Below are 23,950 nucleotides of genomic sequence, written 5' to 3' on the forward strand. Positions count from 1 at the left end.
TTCACATACGTTGCCTTTTTGGGGTGTTGCATCCTCTGCGCATACCGGGGTTCCGTAAGCATTGACATATACACTGGTAGATGAAAAAAAGAAAAAATGCAACACAGGTGAGGTGCTTCCCTGTATGCTTGTTTCCTCTCATCACAAATACTGGAAGCGTCATCCCTTCAGAAAGAGCTGTGTGGAGCAGACTGGAAAGCTATGGTGAACAGTTCCATTAGTTCAGTCATAGTTGATTCCAACACTAAAGAACTGTAAATTAATTAATCCACTGCATGCAACCAGCCTTGAGAGGGATATTGTTTTCTGTGGTTCTGGGGCTTTTTCTGTGTGGATTTTTTTTTTTAATCAACAATTAAAATCGACTGGTTCTTCCCAGCTGAGACAACCAATACAGTAAGTTTCGGAATCAGTGCACAACTAACCACTCAGCTGCTACTGAGAGTTTAATTGCAGTTCAGCCACATCCTTAGGGAGGTCTTGGCTCTCCAGGGCTGGCTGGAGCGAACGCAGACCTCAGGAAGCACACTGCAAGGCACACTGTAACAACTCAGAAAGTACATTAAAAACAACCGAAAATCTTTCATATAAGTGGCTTTCCATGTTAAAATGTTACTTTTTTATTTGAAAATTCGTATGTTTAGTATGAGCCCCAATAATTACAGAAACATGAGTTTTACGTATTACAACTTTGCAGTTAAAAACTAAGAAAAACAGGGACATTGTGAAGCAGTATCTGACAAGTTAAGAATGAAAGAAGTCTTCCATAAAATTAATCTTTTAACCAGAAAAAAACTCTGTTAATTACAAAGAATTATAATAGAGGATATAACATTAAAGTCTGTAATCCAGAGTTAGAAATGAACGTAATTTCAAGGTATTCCCTACGGCAAGTTTGTAAGAACAGAGAACATCACATAAATACTTCCCATTCCCACTGTTAACAGCAGCTGCTTTCTGGAGTTCAGAGAAACAGAACAGTTCAGAACTCCTGAGAGCATTCATCCTTCCCACTGTCAGGAAGAAACTCACTAACACACAGACCCCTAAAGCTGGCTTTCTAACACGGGCACGATCGCCACTACCTTGTCTCAGTAACACACGTGAGGCAAAAGACTCTCTCCACACGCCCCCCGCTCCAGGCCTCTCAGCACAAAAACTCTGAGCACAGAAATTAAAAATGAATGAATAAATAGCGAGCTTTGTTTGGGGTTGGGGTTTTTTTGCTTTCTTTCCCACTGCCACAGTAGCATTCTGCAACAAGACTCACCTGGTAAATTGGGTCTTGCACATTATCACTTAAGCCTGGAATACTCTTCCATTCACGTATGAATGCCCGACAGGTACGTATGACGGTTTTCTGATAATTCAGTGTAAAAAGTTCACACACAGAAACCATTCTCCTCTCATTACTTATGCATCAGGTCAGCAAGACAGTTTAAAAGGCAGCTAAACAAGCAGTGAATACATGGACTTAAGAGAGAAAATCCACAAACCCAACAACAATCCAAACTGAAAACCAATTCTTTAAATGTGAATAACAAATGTTAAAAAAGAAATCACTTCAAATATTTGACTACGACATCAACCACACAAGTAATAATTACTTTTTTATAATGCCTTACTAGTGAATTGCTTCAAGGAATACAGAACGTTTCATTCTCCTTAACTTTGTGCGACAGTCTTTTTTTAAAGCATTCACCAGGATGTCAGCCTAAAACATTGTCATTATCGTGACATGCTAAACTTTCTCGTTCCCTTATGCTCATTTTCCTTCTGTCTTTTACCCAGTGTGATAGGAAAGTAACTTTTCCGGCAATGTTTCAGCTTGAAACTCCAAAGCACAGCAGATGTTGTACACAAGCAAAAATCTAAGATCAGTCTTCTTAAAGGCAAAAATCTGTCAAACCACAGAACAAACTTCAGTTCAGACCACTTACTAGGGCTCGGCTTCCACAAGAGTGTAACACCTCAAGCTTTATAAATCACAACAAGCTCAATTCCACAACACAGCTCAATTTTAAAGAAGTTAATACCAAAGTCCCTCCCTGAACCTGAGCACGCTGATGTCTAAAACAAAAGCACAAAGCAGTGATGTGATGGCCTGGTGACATGGCTCGTGTCAGAGGGCGAGACCTCGAGCCGGCTGAAGTCTTGCAGTCCGTCTGCAGGTGCACTGGATCGCTCACACATGCTTCGGGTCTGTTAAATTCAGGTCTTCAGGTTAAATTTATTCAGGTTTCTTCTTTAAGAAGAATTTAAGTAGGATAATGGTTAATTCCACATTACCTAAGTAGACTGGTTTCCTAAAACATGAAAGGATAGCACAAGCCTATTTTGGAAAGAGGGAAAAACTCAACATAAATGTTAACAGAGTAACACTCATCAGTAACACTTACTGCACAGGTAAGAAAATACACACCTAGGTATCTGTAAAAGAAATCTGGGAAACCCACACAACTACTCACGAAGACATAGCCTTGTTGTTTAACACACAGAACTGTACCAGGGATCACTTACTAGGAAGATCATCCAACAGGAATAATTATTTCCATGTAATTAACAGACATCTGAACACTGCCTGCTACAATGTGCACAGACAGTACATCTGAGCTGCGACTTCTGTGCCCAGACACTCTAACCCGTACTCACAGAGATGTCCTACGTAACACCTGCTGTGAAATTATCCCAGGCTTTGCCCTTGCTCTTTTTTTTCTCTTTTTTAATGGTATTAGAAGTGAGAATCTGCTAAAAACCTTCTTGAAAGACAGATAAAGGCACCTACATAAAGCAAGCCTGCAACTGGAAAGTCCTAAGCAACTTCAGTTTAAAATGCACGGCTCTCTCAGCGGAGACGTCAACAGTAAAATATATGGACAAAAGATGTATTTAAAAACAGACCGTGGGGAGTTTAACTGGCTTCTGATCTGAAGTCATCAATACAGAGTGGTGAGCACTCTAATTCTCTCAAGTTCTCTTGGCAAAACCTAAAATACTCAGTATTTTATTGACATCTTTCCAGCTCTCCATGTTCCTGACACAGATTCTCAGACAAAAGAAGGTACAAGAGAAGAGTTCTTCTGACTATCTGATGCTCCACGTATCTCATCTTCTGGATATTTCCACCTAATAGGAGAGCATTTCTAACACCAAGGTGAGTGCTTCAGGCCACACAGCACAGGATTTTGAGAGCTGAGGCCTTTGGCTGCTCTCCACAAAACTGCGTATACCTGAAGACATCCCAGCCACCACCACAAGAGATGGGTAAAAGTTGTCACTAGCTGGGCCGACTGTTTACCAGGATACCTGTATATAAATATACATGAAATTGCATACATTCTAGCATTACTGGGAAAAGGTAAGGATTTCCCACCACAAAGTACTTCTAACAGGTGTCTGAATCCTGACTGCTGGATGACCAGGGAAGAGGGACACAACTAGCCAGGATTTCAAGATACAAACTACAACTGTCCTGCAAACTCAGGAGCCTGCTTCCTAAAGAGAAGGTATAGTATGAGAAAAAATAAGGACATAATTAAGGTTTTAAGTATCCTTTTATATTCAAAAATGTTTATCCAATATTATAAATCTTTACCGAATAATACATAGTTTACTCTTCACCACGGGTACACATTGAGCTCATAAGAAATGCAACCAGCAAAGCCTCTGCAAATATAGGTAGAATTTATTCTTGTTTTCCAGTGGTAATTAAAATAGGTTTCTTACAATTCCCTTCAGCTGTTTCAGCTCTTGAATCAGCTGGTGCTCATTAGGCCATCTCTTCTGCTTTATTTAATTCTTCTTTGGCTTCCACATCTGCCACCTCAGGGTGACTGCAAGCAGCATCCCCAGCTGAGAGCTTTTTCATTTTGATGTTTGGCAGTTTCCTCAGATCACCATCCCATTCCCTTAAAGAAAAAAAAAAATAAAACCAATTACCAACAGAAATAGCAAGAAGGATGTTAACTCAAGTGAGGCTGCTTTTCTGAATTATCCTATCAGTCCCACTACAGTATGAATAAGCACAGTTTTCACCTGATCTTGTACACTACAGCAGCTCTGTAATTTCTCTGTGAAGAATTAAGTACTTTCAGATTTGCCATTCTGAACAAAAAATATATGATTCACTTTATTCCCACAGACTATCTGTGTGCTCAGTTACTTCAGGCCACCTCTTCTTAGGTTTGACACAATAAACTCCCAGTCTTGTAAGCAATGGAAAAGCAGTTTGGAAGAGTGTCTTCATCTGGATGCTCAATTCCCAGAGCTAAGGTACATAAAGTCCTTTGTTATGATTTACAGTAACTGTTCACATCTTGTATGGCTGACTTCAAGGGGACACAGAATGTTAGTAAACATTAATTCACATCATTTCAAAAGGCTCCGTGAAGGAAGAAGGGTTCATTTAAATATCACAAGTCAAATCCAGTACTCAATTAACAGAACGCTTGCTTGATTACAGCAAGTGCACTTCATGGATAATTATTCTCAAAGGCAAAGACAGTATTTGCCAGTTAGAAGACAGACGTGGTTTTCACAGATTCAGAGAGTGGTTTGCTGACCCAAGGTAACAAAACAACACTTCCACCAGATGTCCCTGTACAAGAAGTAAATTGCCACAGCCCTGGCTCTTCTTTGAGATATCTGACTTCATTCCAACATCCTGTACGCATGACTTATGGCTACACAGCACCCCTACGAGTTGGTGATGTATCATTCCTGGCAACAAAAGCAGTCATAATTCGTTTTTTTCCGTTAAAGTATCTCCTTGGATGGAGCTGTCAGCAAGAGCGTTCACGCAATCCGTGACCAAGGCATATTGGCTTGTTGCCCCAGATAAGCTAGCAGCAGGTTTCACAGCTCCCAGAACTTATAACTGGGTGCAAGTCATCAATTCACTTAAGATTTTCAACTAGTATTACACAAGAACACTGCTGCAGACACCTGGAGTTGGATCTTAGAAAACATGACTACAAACTTAGTACTGGTTTCGTCACAATTAGTTCTGACTATAGATAACTTGGGTCACTATGCTATGTGACTACAATCACCATCTGAAATCTCATTTCAGGTAACAGTGTAACGCCATTTATCAGTAAATCTGTGTCTTGATCCCTGCACACTAACAGTACATGCTAAGCCTTTTTGTGTAAATCAGTGAACAGCTGAGGTGAAAATTTTAAGTACAGAGAAAATATCGAAACAAAGATACTTAAGTCAGAGAAATGGAATTCTAACTGCTGAAGCTTCCTAACCCTTCAGATGTTTTAATGATCCACCATCACCTGCATTTAGCTTGTAACAGCTAAGAAATGCCAGAATAGCAACACCATACCTAGGCTGCTTTTTCAAACAACAAATTCTTTGACAGGTTTGCATAAATTCTTTTTTAAGAAAAAAGAGCTACGACATGTCACATTCAGAAGCACTGTTTTGCATAAACACATTAGCAGTGATAATAAAAAGAACTTACCTGAAAAATTTGAGATGCTTTCTGTTCATAATATCTGGGATTTCTAATTGGAATGAAATTAAATTCCATTAGATGTGTTACATTATTCAAGTGAGTCTCACTTCAAAGAAAGAAATATGCACTAAATGGCTAAATGGATTATTTCAGAGATTAAAAGACCAAGAAAATGAGAATGAGGATTCATATTAGAAAGTTTATAGAGCTATATATAAACAGGAAAACCTCTTACAGCTAAAGAAAAGGAACTGAATTTATACCTATGAACTGTTCCAGAATTCAAATATACCAGCCACTGAAAATCCACAAGAAGTAACAAAAAGAGGGTGCTTCATTTTCGCTGACACACCCAAGAAACTGCAAGTTTCTTGCACTTAAATTTCCCTTTAATTTCTAAGCATTTAGAGTTTCTCTTCAAGGAAAGTCCAGTGATGAAACTAGGAAAATAATTTATTCATTATTTGTTTTAAAAGCATAATGAACATCCGCACCCAAGACCAAGGCCTGGTTATGCTGGTTTTTAACAGACATTTACTCACCCACATAATAAAAAGACAACTCTGCTCTGCAGAAATTACTGTAAATATGCACAACAGATAAAAGGTAAAATAAGAAAGCTTAGTTTCAAAGCTGACCTAAATATACAAGCTTCACTCACAATTAATGGGTACTAAGCGGCCCTTAAGTATTTTGAAATGTTTTTAGAAAAAAACACCACGGCAAGCAAGACAGATCAGCAGCAGTTAGGAAAGTAACCCTGGTAATTCAAGTAAGAAAACGTAAGAGTAAAATTTACCATGCAGTACTAGATTATAGATGTGTGTGTTTTTAAAATATGAACACTGGGAAGAATACAGTAAGGTTGTCAGGTGTTTACATTCTTGGATTTTGAAATATACTACTACTTTCTTCCACTTTCAGTGAGACAGTCTGAGAGAAAAGGATGGCTGTTTGGTAACAATTACTCTCACTACAATGTTCTTATAGTTTCTATTGTTAAATACCTGTTCTATAAACCACTCAATACTGGGACACCAGCATCCAGTGGTTGCCAAAATGCCTGTTAAACACTGCAGCAAATGCAACATAATATTTATGGAGACTGTTGGCATCTGCCTCCTCTCATGAGCTGATGTTCCTCTCGACTGAAACATCAGAAGTTTTCATGACTGCAAGTTTTCCGCACCAACAGAAATAAGCAACACATACTCACTACAAATCTTTATAACTTTTGGTAGTGAAAAGGCAGGCAAACATCTTGTACAGAGACCTATGGGACAGACCTGGGGGTTTTTAAATCACTCCTGGAGTAGCAAATGCCTTCCTACTTGGACACATAGTTTATAAACCCATGCAGAATTTGACCTCGGATGCCTAAGCTGCTTTGCCCTTATTCAGCATCATTCTTTTCATGGCCAGTTCTGAATTCTTGCAAGTGACCCGTGTTTAACACCTTCGTTAATCTGCAGGTATTTATGCCTTAGGAGCCTTTAAGTTTTTGCACAAATAAAATAACTTATTGCCGCCTATGAAGTGTACAGATTTCACAGCAAGCAGGTCACTCAACTGCTGGCTATCTCTGTAATGTTAAATCCACCTGACTATTTTAGCTCTTAAGAACATGACATTTCAGGAACTTCTTATGTTGTCCTTGACCAAACCCTAAAGATACTGCTCTGCCTTTGTTCATCTATCCATTTTCCTATGTCTTAGAGTAATAAATCAGATGATGCTATCACCACAGGGTTATAGATGATTTTGCTACTACAGAATGTAGGATGACGGCACCTGTCACTATCTTTGTGGTCAGAATGTCTCTGTTGTTCAGAAATTGTTTCTTCCCTTCACACTGGGTTACAAAGTTACCAACTGAAGAAAAACAACATACTCAAAAGTTTTTGATACCAATTACATTGATTTCTGTACCCTGCTTCTTGGTAGATAGATACAGTGATACAGCCCATCACAGCAAGGCCAAGAAATATATCCCTAATCCTTTTTTTGTCCACTGATTCCTGGGTTCTGATAAACACCAATGCCACATTAGGTCCATCCTTCCCAACCAAGCATTGAAACAAAGCCTCAGTCCCTTTTGCTTGCTTTAGAATTCCTTGAATTGCACTCCTGGCAGCACAGTGCCAAATGCTGACATGTCCTAAAAGTTGTTCTCCCCTTCTCCCAGATGTTGTACAAGGAGTGAAGCCTACTCAGTTTTGTCCTAGGACAGAGCTTGGTGATGTAAACAGCGAGTGTAGCAGAAGTGGCACTACACTGATTCGGGCCAGAAACGTGCTGAGATTTCTTTTTGTTCCTTCTATCAAAGCACTGACCCAACATAACAGTCACTGTTATTCTCAGACAAACCAGGACTAAAGGACAAGACTTTCAAGTGAAGCCCTTTTGATTGTTTTGGCTGGGAAAAAAAAAAATCAGCACCACACCCTTGGAAAGCACTTGATAACTTTTATTGACTTACACAGGACATTTCCAAACAGAGTTTTTTAATAGCTTTGTCTAACCTGTCACACAGTGTCACAGGAAAGCAGGCATTCTGCAGCAGGGAGATTCTGTGACGAACCAAGATTTGGAACTGAATTTATCTGTAGTGCTTTGGCAGTGACAGAATTTTTAATTTCTGCTTACATTTGTGTTTGCAATATGTTACACAACACAAACCCCAGCGTTGGCAGATGAGGAACTAGACTCTCTAGTCCCATTCTGGTTTGTGTGTAGGAACAAAGCCATTATATTCTGCACAGCAACTTATCTTTAAATGATGGTGGAAAGCTGCAGTAGCACTGTACTTTAAGATGAGTAACACTTGTCTCACTCAGAAGTATCTCCTTAGCATGCACTAGTGTCATGTTTTTCGGCTGTGACTTGTGAACTTAGTAGTTTGCTAAAAACACATTAAGTCACAGAAGAGTGCTTTCTCAACCAAAGATGGAAAAAATGGAAGATGGAGAAATATGGCACACGGCTTAGTCGAAAAGAAACAAAGTATTTTGGGGAGTAGATACTGTCTAGCATTTCTAAGATGAAGTATTCAGTAACCTATGTGTTGTAATAAGCCAGCAGCAAAAAATGTAGGCAAGCACTTTATTCATGTTTCTGACTCTTTCGGGTAACGCCTTATTTTCCTGTCTTTTTTCTAAGGAAGAACAAGCAGCATGTTGGCTCTCAAACTCTGTCAAAAAGATGTTGTATTAGTGCTTAGCACCACTTCATGACAAGGAAAAAGACACAGTGACTGAGCTTAATTTGTAACACAGAACTTGTGTAAAATACTTAAAGTCAGCGCCTTTCCAACTGCTTGGACGAAGCAGCACTGGACCAGATGACTTCAAAGTCAGTCAGAAGTAAAATGCTTCCGTCAGCTGTAGATCTAACAGCTCCTGCCTCTGTGCACAGGCTTGGACTGGAGGGCTTCAACAGCCTAACTAGAAAGAAAGGGGATAGAGGAGCCAATCCCAGTGCCAGAGGCCACATGGTTAAATAGTGCTGGGGGACACAACTCTAGAAGGGCTCTGTGACAGTCTGAAGTGTTTTATTCCCTTCCAGAAGTATGCCGTTATTAAAAACACCACTGTTCTTTGCAGCAGTAACCAGTTCTCTCTCCCAAAGCCAAGGACTGCACAAGGGATTTACCTAAACCTGACCAGGGCTGAAATGCCACTGCTCTGGCAGCGCTCTGCAGAGAGCACAGGCTGTGCATCTATCACATCCGTTAGAGCTGCCATGCAGAGAAACACCCAAGTCAGGTCAGAGGTGATACTGCAGTCTGATGTTAGAAACTCGAGATGCTCTTTAGATAAAGAACCATCCAATTACCTAATAATGATCGTTACAGCGAACAGCAGCTAACAAGTAGTACAGCAGTTACACAAGCAGAAACATGTAAATGACACAACTTTCACCTGAACTAAATCAATTTCCTTATATTCTCAAGTTGCAAGAATTAACAAATAAAACTGGTGCCTTTGGCTTCAAAGGCCGTTTTCCCCACAAGATTAACATTATGCTTCTGAGAGAACATGCAAGGTAATCAGAAGCAAATAACCAAAAATATATGATGTCCATGTGAAATAATGATGCTTTTCAACTGAAAGCATGCTAACTTTGAGCTGCAAGATCATATCCTGTTAATATCTAGGGTTCCCTTTCAGAAGTCTTGCTATGAACATGTAAGCCAAGATTAAAATAAAGCCACACGCAAATGACATCAGGAAGAAAACTGCTGCAAAATTAATGTAGATATATTTGAGGAGTAAGGAAGTGACAAGTTGCTATTAACAAACCCAACCACCTCACAGATAGACTGAATGTTCTCTGTACAGGTACTATTAAAAAAAAAAAAAGCTAAAATTTACTATGCTATTGGACATTTACCCCTCTTGTACAGAGCCAGTAAAGAAGGATTAATTTTTCATTTACATATATGAGATATACATATACATGGTATCAAATTTTAGGAGACTTTCCTAAGTGTAAACAACTCAAGTCATGTAGTCTCTCCATAGCAAATGCACAGGCATACAAGAAAAAACTCAGTTTAAGAATAGGGAGAAAAATACCCAGTAAATACTAAGTCAGTTATAAAAGCTCCCTTCACTACAGCTTCCAGGGATAATAATAAGCTAGAGCATAAAAGCATAGTTTCCAGCTGATTTCCATTTATCCCCAAGCTCTAATTACAGTATTTAGCAGCAACTATTTTCTCTGAATGAATACTGTCCTAGACAGAGAGCAAAACCTGCAGCAGCTGTGGTAACAAATAATGAACTATTTGAGAGCCTATTTAACATGTGAAGTTGCACCATGCTCTCCAAATGCTTTACTTGCTAATACTATAATAACCTCAAATTTTGCTTACAATACTTCTGGATTCTTCTTTATTTTTATGTTGTGCTTGTGCATTTGACATCTTTCTATCTAGCCCTATTGCTTTTTTTGTCATCTTTCCACAAAGCAGTAAGGAAAACAGGAAGAACTAAAATACAAAAGCAAAACCAAAAAGGAGGTTTCTACAGCTGAGCTATTTGATGACATCCCTAGCATTTATCTTCCTGAGCCTCCCCCACCACCTTTTAAGAAATCAAAGTTTACACATGAAGGCACCCAGCCACTCCTGAATTCCTCTGCCACTGCAGGACATGGAAGTACTAAGTAACCTCAGCAAAATCTTTAGAGCCATTCATTTTCCTTATTGGAAAAATATGAACTGGGGGAAAAGGGAATACAACACACCTGTGCTGTGCTCTGTAGCCCAACAGCAGAATAACACAGGTTTTTCCATGTCTTCCACAATGTACTGTCACTGTCACTGTGGACTGCCTTTGACTAATACTTCAGCATTAACGCCAAGTTCAACACTCCAAGGTGCTTATTTGTTAAATAAAAATACAGAAATGTCAGTACTATTTTGTAATTGACCCTCCTCAAAACCACTCTTTGATTTTTTGCACTTTCATTATTCCTTTGTCTTTCTCCCTTATTTCACCACATTACTGCTGCTTCCCTCCACCCTCGTTCCACCTACCAAATTTTCAGTCTTTCATTTCTCTCTCCCATGTAGCTTTCACCTGTGTGCTACCTCCAAAATCAAAAACTACTCTCAAAAAGAGTTTTAAGTGTTTCTTCTTAAAGAAGACCAGGCACCTAAGAGGAAATGTTCAGCTCTAATGCTTATGTTGTGGTTTTCACACACGGTGCTCCTCAGAAGATTCATAAGACAGTCTGATGGCACAGAAGGCTACCCCAAAAGAAGATAAATGGTAATAAAAAAGTCAGTGAGACTATCTGGCATTATGAGTTTGTTCAAACTTGTGATAATGGCCAACGTAGATGTTTAAAAACTGAAAGTGCTTTCAATTAGGCTCTTATTTGCAAGATTTTTGAATCTGTTGAAGAGGTTTAATTATTAAGAGGTTAAAGTGTTAGGGCCTTCACAGACACACACTGCGCTTGCACTCCCTGCCCCACCATCCCAGTGGGTATGAAAGAAAGGAGGCATAATTCCTCTGCCTGAGAAGAACACGAGGAAAAATGTGGTTTTCTCCTTGTGGGTTATCATTTATGCCTGCAATAAAACCTTTAGTGTAAATGAGATCCTGGATTACATAAATTTTATTAGGAAAACTCCAGAAATATTTGAATTTTGAAATATATCTGTACTACTATTTCTGATGCAATTACTCCCCCACATGAAACACATCTCCACCATAGTGGAATGAAGGGTCTCTTTCTGGAGACATGTGAGGCCCACGAGTTCAGAGACTTTGGTTCTCTTCAAAATCATGAAACCTAAAGTTTCATATTATGAGAGAACGGGCTTTAAGTCACTCATGCCACTGGTCCATCTCAGTGGAAAGGGGCAAGTCAGGCCACCGGTTTATCCCTCACAGTAAGTTTACATACTATCAAAAGAATGTTGGAGGAAGCTGTCTATAAAGACTTCATTAGCACGAGTCCAGATAACAAAGCCCACCTAGAAAAGAAACAGTTAATCTGTAGAGAAAGCGCTGCTGGTTATTTCCCACATGGGCAAACAAAGCCTTCAGGCTAAGGCATGTTAAAACGTGAGCACCCACTGAAGCGTGTTTCCACGATGAGAAGTACTTTGTACATAATGAGGGTCCAAGCAAGCTGCTGAACAGAATCTCTATTTGGGACAGGTGCATTAGATCTCACCTTAAGTTTCAAAAAGGTTACACATGCCTGCACTGAAGGGGCAATACTAGCAGAGATGCACAAGCAGAAATATATGAGCCAGGTCTCCACCATCTTTTTTCCGCTTCTCCGCCCTGCCTCTCCTCCCAAACTCCTCTGCCAGGCATAAAAACCTAGCAGTCAGTTAAGTCCTTTAAAGAGGAAACAAAGAAAACGCCTAAAAATTTTGTGTAGATTATAGCCTTGTGAGCAGGAGGTGAAGCTGTGACCACAGGCTCATTTCGAATGTTTTTACATACCCATTCCATAGCCTTCATAGAGTTGTCTTTCGCGTTCTATGGTCTGCTTGATGACAGTTTCCCGTGAACCATGCTGCCTTCCTTGTCTACCTTTAATACTGTTTTGTAACTCAATCTGCTCCAATTCATCATTGAATCGACACATGTAGCTGAAAGAAATAAACCGCACTTATGCTCGATGAAGTCATGCAAAACTTCTGCAAAACAGAATTACTTTGGTAAGCTAAGAAGTTATTTCACTAACTGTATTTATTTGCTAAATTAGTCAGAGATGCTTCTTAGGTTAAAGTAATATTTCTGATCTTCAAAGTAGAAGCTCCATTTAGAACTTCATTTGAATCATCTGAGGCTTACAGGACTGGATTTTTTATTTGCCTTTTTAAGAAAGGCCCCTATGTTTGCATCAAACAAAACAAAAAACCCCAAACACATTATTATAATTCATCTGCTCTGCAAGTTCAGTGTTAAACCTACGTATTCCTAACTTAACTACTGAATTTCACTATCTCGATAATATTTTTTAAAGTAAAGTTCTCCTTTGGCATGTGTTCTACATCACCTCGTGTACATCTAACCCAAAACCAAATCCAAAAAGTAAGCTTTTACTGCCTTTGCAGCATCACTGGCATTGATTAGCAGTTTACAGGTTTCGTGAACCATGTAGGACATACGTCAGAGCTTCTGAAAGGAAACTGATATAGAACACCGGTGTAAGATACAGATTGCTATCTTATTTAGCTAGCAGGTGATAAATGGTGACAGGCCACAAGAACCTACATCCAGCAGCACAGAAATAATGGCGTTCCTTCTTAGCAGATTCAATTCTGATATTTTTTGCCCTAAAAACTGACTCCCCTGAGCACTGTTTAATCTCAGCTAAGAAAATTAAAGAATAAAGGAGTAGGAATTAAATCTGTGCATTTGTCACTGAATAACCTGACTAGATGGTTATTACTACTGGCCAAATCTTTCAATATATAATTGAAATAGAAATAATAATAATACATCTTGTAATATACAATTAACCTCAGTTGCAACAAAATCACTATTTGATATTATTAACAGTGATATATAGAAAAGCTTTCTCTGAATCATCATCACTTTAAAGATTTTAAGAACATTAATTTAAAAGACAAATCAAGCTTTTTTTATCCTGTTTTTAACACGAGTCTTACTTTTCAATTAGTTCTCCAGCTTCCTTCTTCGTATACTCAATTTTACTGGGATCAAGGTGACTCTGAAACCATTGCAATTTTTCTCCTGCAAGAATAAACTTAACATTAATGACTACATCATCACTGTTGCATAAACCCAGATCAAAGTTCTTCGAGTTTTTGAAATATCCTCCCATTTTTCAAAATTCTGCATGGCTTGCCTTACCTGAAATGAATGTTTAAATATCACTTGATCATTTACTTAAGATGAAACTTAGGAAGGCCCCAAAGGGGGGGAAAAAAAAAAAAAAAACACCACACAACAAAAAAAACCACCACTACCACTGCTGATCAAGAGTTCTGATCACCACAATTTTTAAACAGATGAAATTGTAACGATGCAGTGTCAATCACATGAAGAATATTCCAGGTTGTGTCTCAAAGTTTTGGATTTACTTGCTAGCACAACGTGTCTGTTGACCTACATATATATCTTCCTCTTTTACACACAATTAAAAAAAGCATGGAGACAAGCACAGCAAACACGTGTACAGATGTACAAAACAGATGTTTGGTCTGTACTGCCCTGTTGTCATGTACACTGACTAAAGATTAGGATGTGCTCAGCCCCAAGTTTAACCCTGTATATACTACTTGAGTGAAGAGGTCAGGCATTATAGCATTTCACTAGTCTCTTTTAAGATTACAGAGTAAGAAACTCTAATTAGAGTATCTATAAAGTTAGTAAAACTTAAAATCTATGCTAAAAAGCTGAGAACTGCATTAAGTAATAAAAGCTTCTGCTCACCAATGATACTCAAACGCACAGCTTTATCAGTCTTCAACCTAGCAGACAAAAAACAGATACATTAACCAGGAATGAGTACCATACAAATAATCACCTTCATTTTCCTTGTCCAAAAAAGCATTTTTTTTGATTCTATATTCTATATTGTTCTATATTGTTCAGAATTAGGGAAATATTTCTATTTGAAATTTTACTTTGACTTTTATTGTGACTCCAAAAAAAAGTCAAAGTAAAATTTCAAATAGAAATATTTCCCAAATTCTGAACAATATAGAACCTATTCTGCTTCATCTAAAAATTCTACTTTTTGGTAAAACTACTACCTGAAAATTGTCCAGTCCACCTGCTGTATTAAGGTTTCTTGGAAGAAATTAAATTGAAAAAACGGGATGAAAATATGACACAACACTTTCCTTAGTGTACAGCAAAAGGAATTTCATTAAATACCTGCAATGTAATAATTTCATTAAGCATTTCTAATACCCTACTGGCATGTTTAATGAGCTTGGAGATCAAGAACAAAAGATTTCACCTCACTACATCCTTGCAAATCAAGAGTGCAATGTGAGAAATACCATTCTAGTATCTAATAAACTTGTAATGATTAAAGTTTGTGCTTAGTGAACAGTAAAAATTAGTACATTATGAAATCAAAATTAGTAAATTTATTTAAAAAAGTATTTTTAAAAAATCCATCTCAAAGTATTTTTCATTCCACCTCAATCTCTGGCAGGATACTTGAAGCCTTCTGTACTCAATGGGATGTGTGCACACAATTTGGTTTGGAATTAATCCTGTCTATTGAACAGTTCTCAGGGAATACAAGTTTTCTAACAGGTAATACAGTGCCTGCATTATATTTTTGTCCTGAACTCACAGATTCAGTCTGTGGCAACGAATGCCGCTTTATTTCCAGAAAAGAAAATACGTTGTTGGGATAAGTATGAAATTTGTCACTGGAAAAAAATATCTTAGCCATCCACGTGCAATGTATATATCCAAGGACCTCTGATAAAATTGAGGGGTTTTTTTTCTATTATTTAATATGAAAATTGATAATGGATAAAGAAAATCATAAAGGATATCATTGAAAAAGAACAAATAATGCCAAAAGGGCCTACAAGGAAGCTGGGAGGGGACTTTTTACAAGGGCCTGTAATGACAGGACAAGGGGTAACGGGTTTAAATTGAAAGTGGGAAGGTTTAGATTAGATATCAGGAAGAAGTTCTTCACAGAGAGGGTGGTGAGGCACTGGAACAGGTTGCCCAGAGAAGCTGTGGATGCTCTATCCCTGGAAATGTTCAAGGCCAGGCTGGATGAGGCTTTGAGCAGACTGGTCTAGTGCAAGGTGTCCCTGCCATGGGGGGTTGGAACTAGAATGTCTTTAAGGTCCGTTCCAACCCAAACCATTCTGTGATTCTATGAAAATTCAACACAGTTCAAAGTTAACGTGGTCCTTCATTAAATTCCTTGTACTTTATAGAATTTAATGAGCATTTCAGAGTTAACTGACGTAACTCAAGAGCACAGAAGTCTGACACCTGTCACAAAAATTCAACTCAAAAAAGAAAGCCCTACTTTCCAGAGACACACATACTTGTGTCACTTGGCCATAAATCTACATTACTAAAATAAAGATTAGCTTTTCCAAGAAGTATTTCTTCCTCTGAATACCATCTAAAAGCCACATAAAAGCAAATGCGCAGCATGTGTGAGCTGCTAAGAACTCCCCTAATGCATTCAAGAAAAGCTTTTTTACTTCTATAGACACCCAGCATCTGGGATAAGCACTTTTAATGCAGAACTCTTGAGAGGTCAAGCACAGGGTTTGAGTTTTATACCTTCAAAAAAAACCCCAAACCAATCAAGCTGGTTGATTAATTAAAATATTTTCATTCTTAAACAAAAATTACTCTTGTTTGTGTGGATTAAAGGGTAGACCTGGATAAGACTATGTAAAACAGAGAGGAAAAATACGTTAGATCAGAAGTCAGCTTTAAAACTCAGCTGTAGACATCCTCAATAAAAATTGTGGTATGTCACCTACAGAGAGCTTACAGCAGGGAGAATGGAAGGGTAATAGCAACCCAGAAAAGAACATGTATTCCACACAGGGGAACTCCACACCAGCAGTCCCTGCTGTGAACCCCGAATGGTAACAAAGTCAGCCCAGCATATCAGCCCAGCACATCTGCAAAGCATTGCCATGGAGAAAACTAAGATGCCATCTAAAAAAGCTGCCTGATTAGAATCATAAATTATGTCATGTATCTCTACCTGAAAATACTACAAACTAGCATTTGCACCTGCAAGGGTCACCGGGTCATTTATTTATCTAGGCAATGAAGTATATAACCAGGATCATCTTCTGAAAGAAAAACCTTCAGTTTCTAGGTGTACACAACTTATTTTAGTATGAGAAATAACAAACAATAGGATCAGATGTTGCCTTATTTCAGTTTTCATAAAAACCTCACCTGACTGCTAGACCAAAACAGTTATTAGCAGGGAGGCTAATCAAATGAGGTAAGTCAAAGAAAGTTTCTCTCAACTCCTTCCACACTCTTAAGTGTGGATACAATCTTGTGTCAGACTGTTGTTTCCCAATGGTGCTCTCCCCCACCTGCCTCCCAAACCTCATCTGCTTCAGCACTGGTTTTTAATGGTAAGGAAGATTAGCGCTTTTCTTGATGTTTACTAGGTATTTAAAAGGTTAAAGCCTTCATGCTCCATCACCACTTCTTTATCTCAGATACTGTATTCAGCTGTCCTATCGAAATACTAACAATGAATATTTGCCAAATCAGTCTATCAATTCAGTATTTTTCCCTATTAATATCCACAGATATTTGCATAGATGCAAATGCCATATATGGCTCTGAGAACTAAGATAGGCTCTTTCATTAAGAAAAAGAATAAAAAATAAACCATGGTTGACAGGATGTATTTCCTTGTTTCAGGGTGCTAAACATCTTCCCTATTTCTCCCCATACTTGTCCATTTTTGTTAACTTACACAGCAATTAGTGGCTTGGGTAAGTATTTTAGGATACTTCCAAATGAAAATACTCCTATAAGAATTAAGAATTTGGGGTTTTTTTGTAGTTCATTGGCATTATTTCTGTAAGAAAAGCAAATAATTTTAAGAGCTAACATTTTTTCAGATCCACAAGAATCTAAAAGAGTACATCTCAAAGCATCACTGCTGCAAACCATACAACTAGAAGCACAGGGGCTCAAGGGAGATTAATGTTAGACAACATGAAAGCTAAGGAGAAATAAACAAAGAGCTCCACAAGGAGGTATTTTAAGGATACTGCTTATTCCTAAGGGGTCGCTTCATGCCAAATCAAGAAATACTGTAAAAAGTTCGTAGCTCTCGTATCTCAGAGCATGACGGTATTAGACTAGTGCATTTGTAATGAAAATACACAGACTCCTAAAAAATGTATAATAAATGCACAACAGAAAGGGTGTATTTTGACTCAGGAGGGAAAAAGACAGAAAAATAAGATAATTCAGTGCTAGATCAGCTGTGGCTACCAAAACCAAACAGAGATTTCAGCAGCTGCAAACAGAACATGATTGGTGTTGGTACATCGCTACTAAAAGAAGTTCCAGGAATATCCCATTATGGTCTGGTTTCCCAAAGCGTAGGAAAGGCAGTGTTCTACTGGCGCCTGTGAACCAGCTATAGCTGTCTCATGAAAACATCTTCGTAATTACTTAACAAAGCAAACAAGTTGTCTGTAGAAATAAGGATTCACATGCAGATGAAGAATAAATTGGTGGTAATACACTGGAATTTGTTGCTGCTCATTATCCCTTGAGGAGAACTGGGAAGAGGGATGCAGGCAAGAAAAGGTGCGATTCAAGTCAACAAAATGATTTCAGAATGTAGTCAATTTTCTAAACCCAACTGGTCTGTCTCCTTTTATTATGGTAAAGATTGGTCTCTTGTAGTGCAGCCACAGCTCCTGGACAATAAGCTTAATATTACTGCCAAATCTCATTAAGAATGCTTGCATTCAGGAGTATCTGCACAATGGAAGCTGTAAAAGACTTCTGCAACTTAGACCAGAGCTTCTCCCTCCTTCTTTCCTGTGTTGCATTAAGCACTGAATTTCCTTACAGGTAATGTCTTCCCTGTTGTGCATCTCACAACTAAATGCAATTTCCTTTCCTGTTTATTTTAAGCAGGATTGTTCACAGGAGTTATTTCTCTTCCTCCATCACACAGAAAAGTTAAATAGAAGCCTAAACTGTCTCTAGCCCTGAATCCTGCCTTCAGCCAAGTACCAAAGGAAAAAACCCACCAACCCGAAAGAAACAAACCCAACTAAACCAAAGCAAACCTTTACTCATGCTTCTACAAAACACATTCTCACCTTCCAGAAACATGCCATTCAAAGGCTGCTTCCACCCAAGTTAACATCGGTTGAATGCTGTTCGGTACAAAGGTAAAATGTATATATGTTCAAAAAGTATTATTCCACAAATTTAGCCAAGCACAATCACAGCATCTTCTGACAAGTAAATCCACAGCAAAATTAAAACAATACAGATGCACTGAATGAACTCCCTGGACTCATTGACCATCCCTGATCCAGTTGGTCCATGCTGCAGAAGTGCAATAGCTTGTGCAGAGAGAGGTTCGCCTTTACTCGGGGCAGATGAGATCATGCTGAGAGTACTGACTCCACTTTTGGGCCCTCCCCACATTTAAGACTAGTTACTTGGATGCGATGAGAAGCACGGTCAAAAAAATACAAGATTTGTAGATGGGATTAAGAAAGAAAATACTGTAGAGATTACATGGCAGCTTCCATTTACCACTAAAGGATACATTAACCTGCCAACCAGAGAATAGGGTTGTCGCTAAATAGAAGTGATTTGGAAAATTCTACAGATAGTTCAACTTCACCAAGTCATTTTCCGGTGAAAAAAAACTTCAGTAAATTTATTGCAGTGAAGTCAAAATTTGGAAGCAAAAATGCCAGCGCATTTATTTAGCGGTCTCAGCTGCCACTGGAAGATGACATTTAACAGACGTGCAAAAGCAATGAGAAAGAGCAGAATTGGTGTGGGCTACTTCTTTTTCCTGAGCGTAGGAGTGGAAAGATTTCCTCCATCCACTGCATCAGAAATTTATTTTGTCTTTTTTCAGGACTCTGAAAAAATGAACCCAAACCCCACCCTTTATATTAAAGAAACTGAAAGCGAAGTAACTACATGAAAAAGCCTGGTTAGTGGCTAAACTGACTGTTTTTAAACACATGCTGAACTCTCAGTATTTAAAAAAATAAGTCATTAAGATAATAGAGACCCAAAAAGAAACTGGAACCCTTTAAAGACACCAGGAAAGAAAAGAAATCAACATTATTCATATCTTTCGAGTTCAATTGCTCTTCAAGCCAAGAGAGTACAGAAAATAGAATATAGACAATTGGAGGATGTTCTGAATGCAAAATATTTCTGGAATACCATAACAAAGAGATCTACAAAGTGCAGATGTGAACAACATGAAGTTAATTCTTTAGGGCCCAGAACTGCAAGATGCAGAAACCTTATTTACAGATTGATCGTTTTGCTATCACAACACTCTTTGGATGGCCCAGACTGACACACTACTTTTTGGAGAACAGTTTCCCTGTGCAAAATGGTTACATCTTTCACCACCAGCCTAGAGGCCTCACACTTGAAATAGAAAGGGAGCTTGGAAAAGGCAGAAACCAAGAAACCGAGCCTAAAGGAACAGGTAACAGTCTACATCCTCTGATTTTAAACTGCGTTTCTCTCTATGGAGTATCTCTGCTGTGTGAGGTCTAAAAAGGATAACTATTAACATCCTGAAAAAAGCCTAATGGAAAGGATAGCTATCTACATCGTCTAATCCTAAACTGAGTTTTCTGTCTATCAAGCACTTTTGCTCCGTGAAGGCATTAGGCTTCCCTGATCCCCACAACAATTCAGGATAAACCATCTGCTCTTTCACCAGGTTGCTTGAAGCTCACTTTTCATTAGCTTGCTTCACTGCTAACATTTCATCATTGTTCATAAAATGGCCCTTTTTCCTCAGGTAACCGTGACACATACCAAGGTGGTCTGCTTCTTTCACTTGGAGGGATTCTGCTGCCATGCCTTTTGCTACATTGCAGAGGACAGAAACAGCAATGCTAACCATACTGCTACGAAGACACTGTCTCTTAAACAGGCAAAAAACTCATTTATAAATACATTTTTTTAAGTAAAATTCCTTTTTAAAAAGAAAATAACTTTACAAAGAAAGGCTGAAGGGACACGATAGACTTACATGTGTCAGCAAAAGCATTTGTACAAAACAAATCCTCCAAAAAAAGCTTAGAGTTAACCTGTCATTGGGCACAGAGGAAACTACTGGAACCCAGAAGAAGGGCAAGGACCATTTAGCTGGTTTTAACAGCCAGTGGCAACAGGTGCTAGGGGACAGAGGGAAGATGCTGTAGCAATTGTTCTACTGCTAGTCAAGATAAGGTTGCAAGGAATAGGAAGTAAACTCCCTAAACATATACCCTCACTTCATCCTTGTGTAACCTGGTTCTCCAGCACTAAGTTAACTGGTGTTCAATCCAACAAATCCCCTTTTTTATTGGTGAGGTTTAAAAAAAAAAAAAAAAAAGTGTTTCTATTGAGAGCTGCATTTCACTATATATTAACTGGAGCACTTTCTGTAAAACTACAACCACGTGGGCTAGTGGAGATACAAGACTGGTATTGCCATGTGCTGACCTACCAGGCTTAATTTACTCTGGCAAGCACAGACAGAAATCTACATAGAAAAGTCTAGGCACCAGAACCAGCTCTCAGATGAGCGAGTCTTGAAATTAATACATTTGGTGACAACTGCTGAAAGGAAACTTCCAATAAATTTAAAGAATTTAATCTTTTATCTGTCGTTGGGGGACCTATAACTTTATTTTTTAACCAAACTTAAGGGTTAAGGTCATCATACGAGAAAGGGCAAGGTGTGTTACAATTGCTTACTATGAGTGTATCTGCCTACAGAATCAGTCAGAAAGTCATTAATATTTCCAGCTTACTGAACCGTGTGTGCTCAAAATTACTAAGTGGCCTTTGACTCCCAAAACAATTTTGATTCCCTATTTTGCTCTGTAGATTTCACTCTGTAACGTCAGCAGTGGACTAAGAGTCCGCTACCGCAAAAGTGGCTCCAGTGGCCCAAGACACCCTGACACTGCTCTGAATACCCTTAAAACATTAAACTTCTCAGCTCTTCAGCAGAAAAAGGACCTATGTTAGAATTAAACAGCATTACTTACTTACAATGACTTGCCAAATCTAGCTGCCTCAGTAACAAAGCCTAATCAGCTTAAAGCCAGCATCTTTTCATTCCTTTTCAGGAAAGGATGACATAATTACTGAAATATTAATGCACTAAGCAGAGAAATTAATGATGTATTTCGTACACTCTTACCTGCAACAAAATAAATTGCCCTGTGCAATCTCTAACATATACCTTAAAACCTTCTCCATGAAGAAAACTATTATAGAGCAAGTTAAATGAAGAATACTATTCCAGTGGGTGTTTGTTGCTTGACCTTCTTGCTGTTACAAGAGGAATCAAAAGTAGCACTCTAACAAGAAATGTCATCACAAGCATCTGCATCAGTATAATTCTACCCACAGAGACAATCCCTAAAAGATTTGGTTGAGCGTTCCATGTCATAATGAATAATCACTACATCACTCCTTCACTCGGTAAGTCCTCTCGTGCATGTTTTTCTTTATGGCAAGTCACAGATGTAAGGACCAAGACTCAAGTATGATTCAGTTATCTTTGGTGATTAAGTGCTCTGAGTGGCAGTTATAAGGCAAGATGAGAGAGTTAAGGGATGAAGTAGTCAATTCAGCACTAGAAAAGTAATCTACAATAAAAGCTTACTTACAATCAGTAGTCAGAGAGCACAGACAAAACATGAAGCAGCAAGGAAAACTTCTTGCCCACTGGGAAACTGCCTGATCATCAACACATGCTACTTGTAAATTCTTACAACAGCTCTGCGTGAGGCTATGTGACACAGCTGTGCTTGTAGAAGGCTCTTTTCTAGTTAGGGAAACCATACACCTTCGCTGTGGGCAAGGATACACCTTAAGCCCGATTCTTATCAAATCCTGGAGTAAAGTTAAACTAGGTGACAGCTTCACATGACATCACCATGCCATTCAAATTATAAAAAGGAAAACATTGTGATACGAAGAATCCCAACTTGTAAGGGCAATATCAAAAATCAGGTAGCAGAATTTATACTTTGTATAAGCTGACTTCATGAATTTAAACCTTTCAGTTCACACGGCCAAGCAGTACTAAGTTATATAGGTCCTTCTTTTATCCTAAGCTTATATCAGAGTAACAGTGACCACCACCCTCCTCCTCCCAAAACAAAAAACTATCTACTGTGATGCTATGCTTTGGTCTGTGCACAGATTTTGCAGTCAACTTACTTTTCTTTCTTTTCCTGTTTGTGTGCTTCCCTTGCAAGCTGCGCAGCTTTTCTGCTGTAAGGATGGATAACCTTCTTCTCTTGCTTCCTTCCTTGGGTTTTTTGTAACTTTGGCTGAAAAGAAATCACAGTAACTATACACTACTAAAGTTAAGTAAAACATTAAAGAGAAGATAGGAGCACACGCCATGGTAAAGATTTAAAAGGTCATGCATCAGTATCTCAGACCTTAACTGATCAGCTGACCACTTCTACCAGTTAGATCTTACCCTCCTCAGTAACAAACAAAATTACTTGAACATGGGTACATGCTGTAACAAAACCACTGAAGCACAGAAAATGCTCTAAAAAAATCTTACATAGTGACTACTCTCAAAACATCTATTTTGTGAAACCCTCCAGCTAGGAAACTAAGATTATTCCTCTATACCTTTGCAGTAAATGCCCCCATTCAAGCTTCTATCCGACTGCTGCACCTAGATTCTGACAAAGGCCATATGTAATCTCTACAAGGTACCAAAAAGGATTTTCTTGTCCACCCTGCAGACCCTGAGAATGCCTCACGCCAGGGGGCAGCCACAGGCTTTTCTCCTCCAGCACTCCATGCAGCACAGAAAGAGAACACTACTCACAGATGTAAAAAACACTGCAGCGCTAGTTTAAGTTATGTTACTTTTTGGTGGAAAAGTGCTTCAACAAAACTGAAGGGAAACAATATGTGATTTAAAGTCCTTAACTGTGGGCAAAAGAAACACCTGAAAGCAAAGAGACTAAATGTGCACATGTGATGCCGGAAACGACAACAGATATCAGTACATCACTGTATCTGCGTTAGCATCACTGTTTAGGACTGCGAAAAACAGAAAAGATAAAAGCCAAGGGTATCCTGAACACCGTATCTTCAGAGGTTCACGCGCCGATCCCACTCGGCACTCGCCCTCCCGTCCCTCCGGAGGCGCTCGCTGCCGGGTGCGGGTACCGGCCCCAGCGCAGCCCGCTGCCCCCCGGCCGGGAAGGCACTCAGCCAGGAAAACCTCCCCATGGGGCCG

General features: G+C 38.8%; 1 protein-coding gene across 1 annotated transcript; it reads right to left on the reverse strand.

Annotated features, from left to right (window-relative positions):
- Window positions 1–3,662: 3,662 nt before the first annotated feature.
- Window positions 3,663–23,943, reverse strand: TMA16 (translation machinery associated 16 homolog (S. cerevisiae)). The gene is made up of 7 exons (XM_010154002.1): window positions 23,839–23,943; window positions 22,903–23,015; window positions 14,401–14,438; window positions 13,614–13,698; window positions 12,439–12,587; window positions 5,474–5,516; window positions 3,663–3,908 (listed from the first exon to the last, which is right to left on the reverse strand). Exons 1-7 carry the CDS (start codon window positions 23,941–23,943, stop codon window positions 3,770–3,772), a joined length of 672 nt encoding a protein of 223 aa, XP_010152304.1. The 3' UTR covers window positions 3,663–3,769.
- Window positions 23,944–23,950: the final 7 nt, after the last annotated feature.

This window comes from Eurypyga helias, unplaced genomic scaffold, assembly GCF_000690775.1.
Source record: "Eurypyga helias isolate BGI_N326 unplaced genomic scaffold, ASM69077v1 scaffold16006, whole genome shotgun sequence".
Classification (NCBI taxonomy): Eukaryota; Metazoa; Chordata; class Aves; order Eurypygiformes; family Eurypygidae; genus Eurypyga; species Eurypyga helias.

Excerpts from the sequence above, each read along its gene's own strand:
- TMA16 (XM_010154002.1), bottom strand. The coding sequence starts at position 23,943 with ATGGGGAGGTTTTCCTGGCTGAGTGCCTTCCCGGCCGGGGGGCAGCGG. Across the intron at positions 5,517-12,438 it reads CTATGAAGGCTATGGAATGG|AAATCCCAGATATTATGAAC; the intron begins GTATGTAAAAAC and ends CATTCCAATTAG. Across the intron at positions 3,909-5,473 it reads AAGCATCTCAAATTTTTCAG|GGAATGGGATGGTGATCTGA; the intron begins GTAAGTTCTTTT and ends TTTTTCTTTAAG.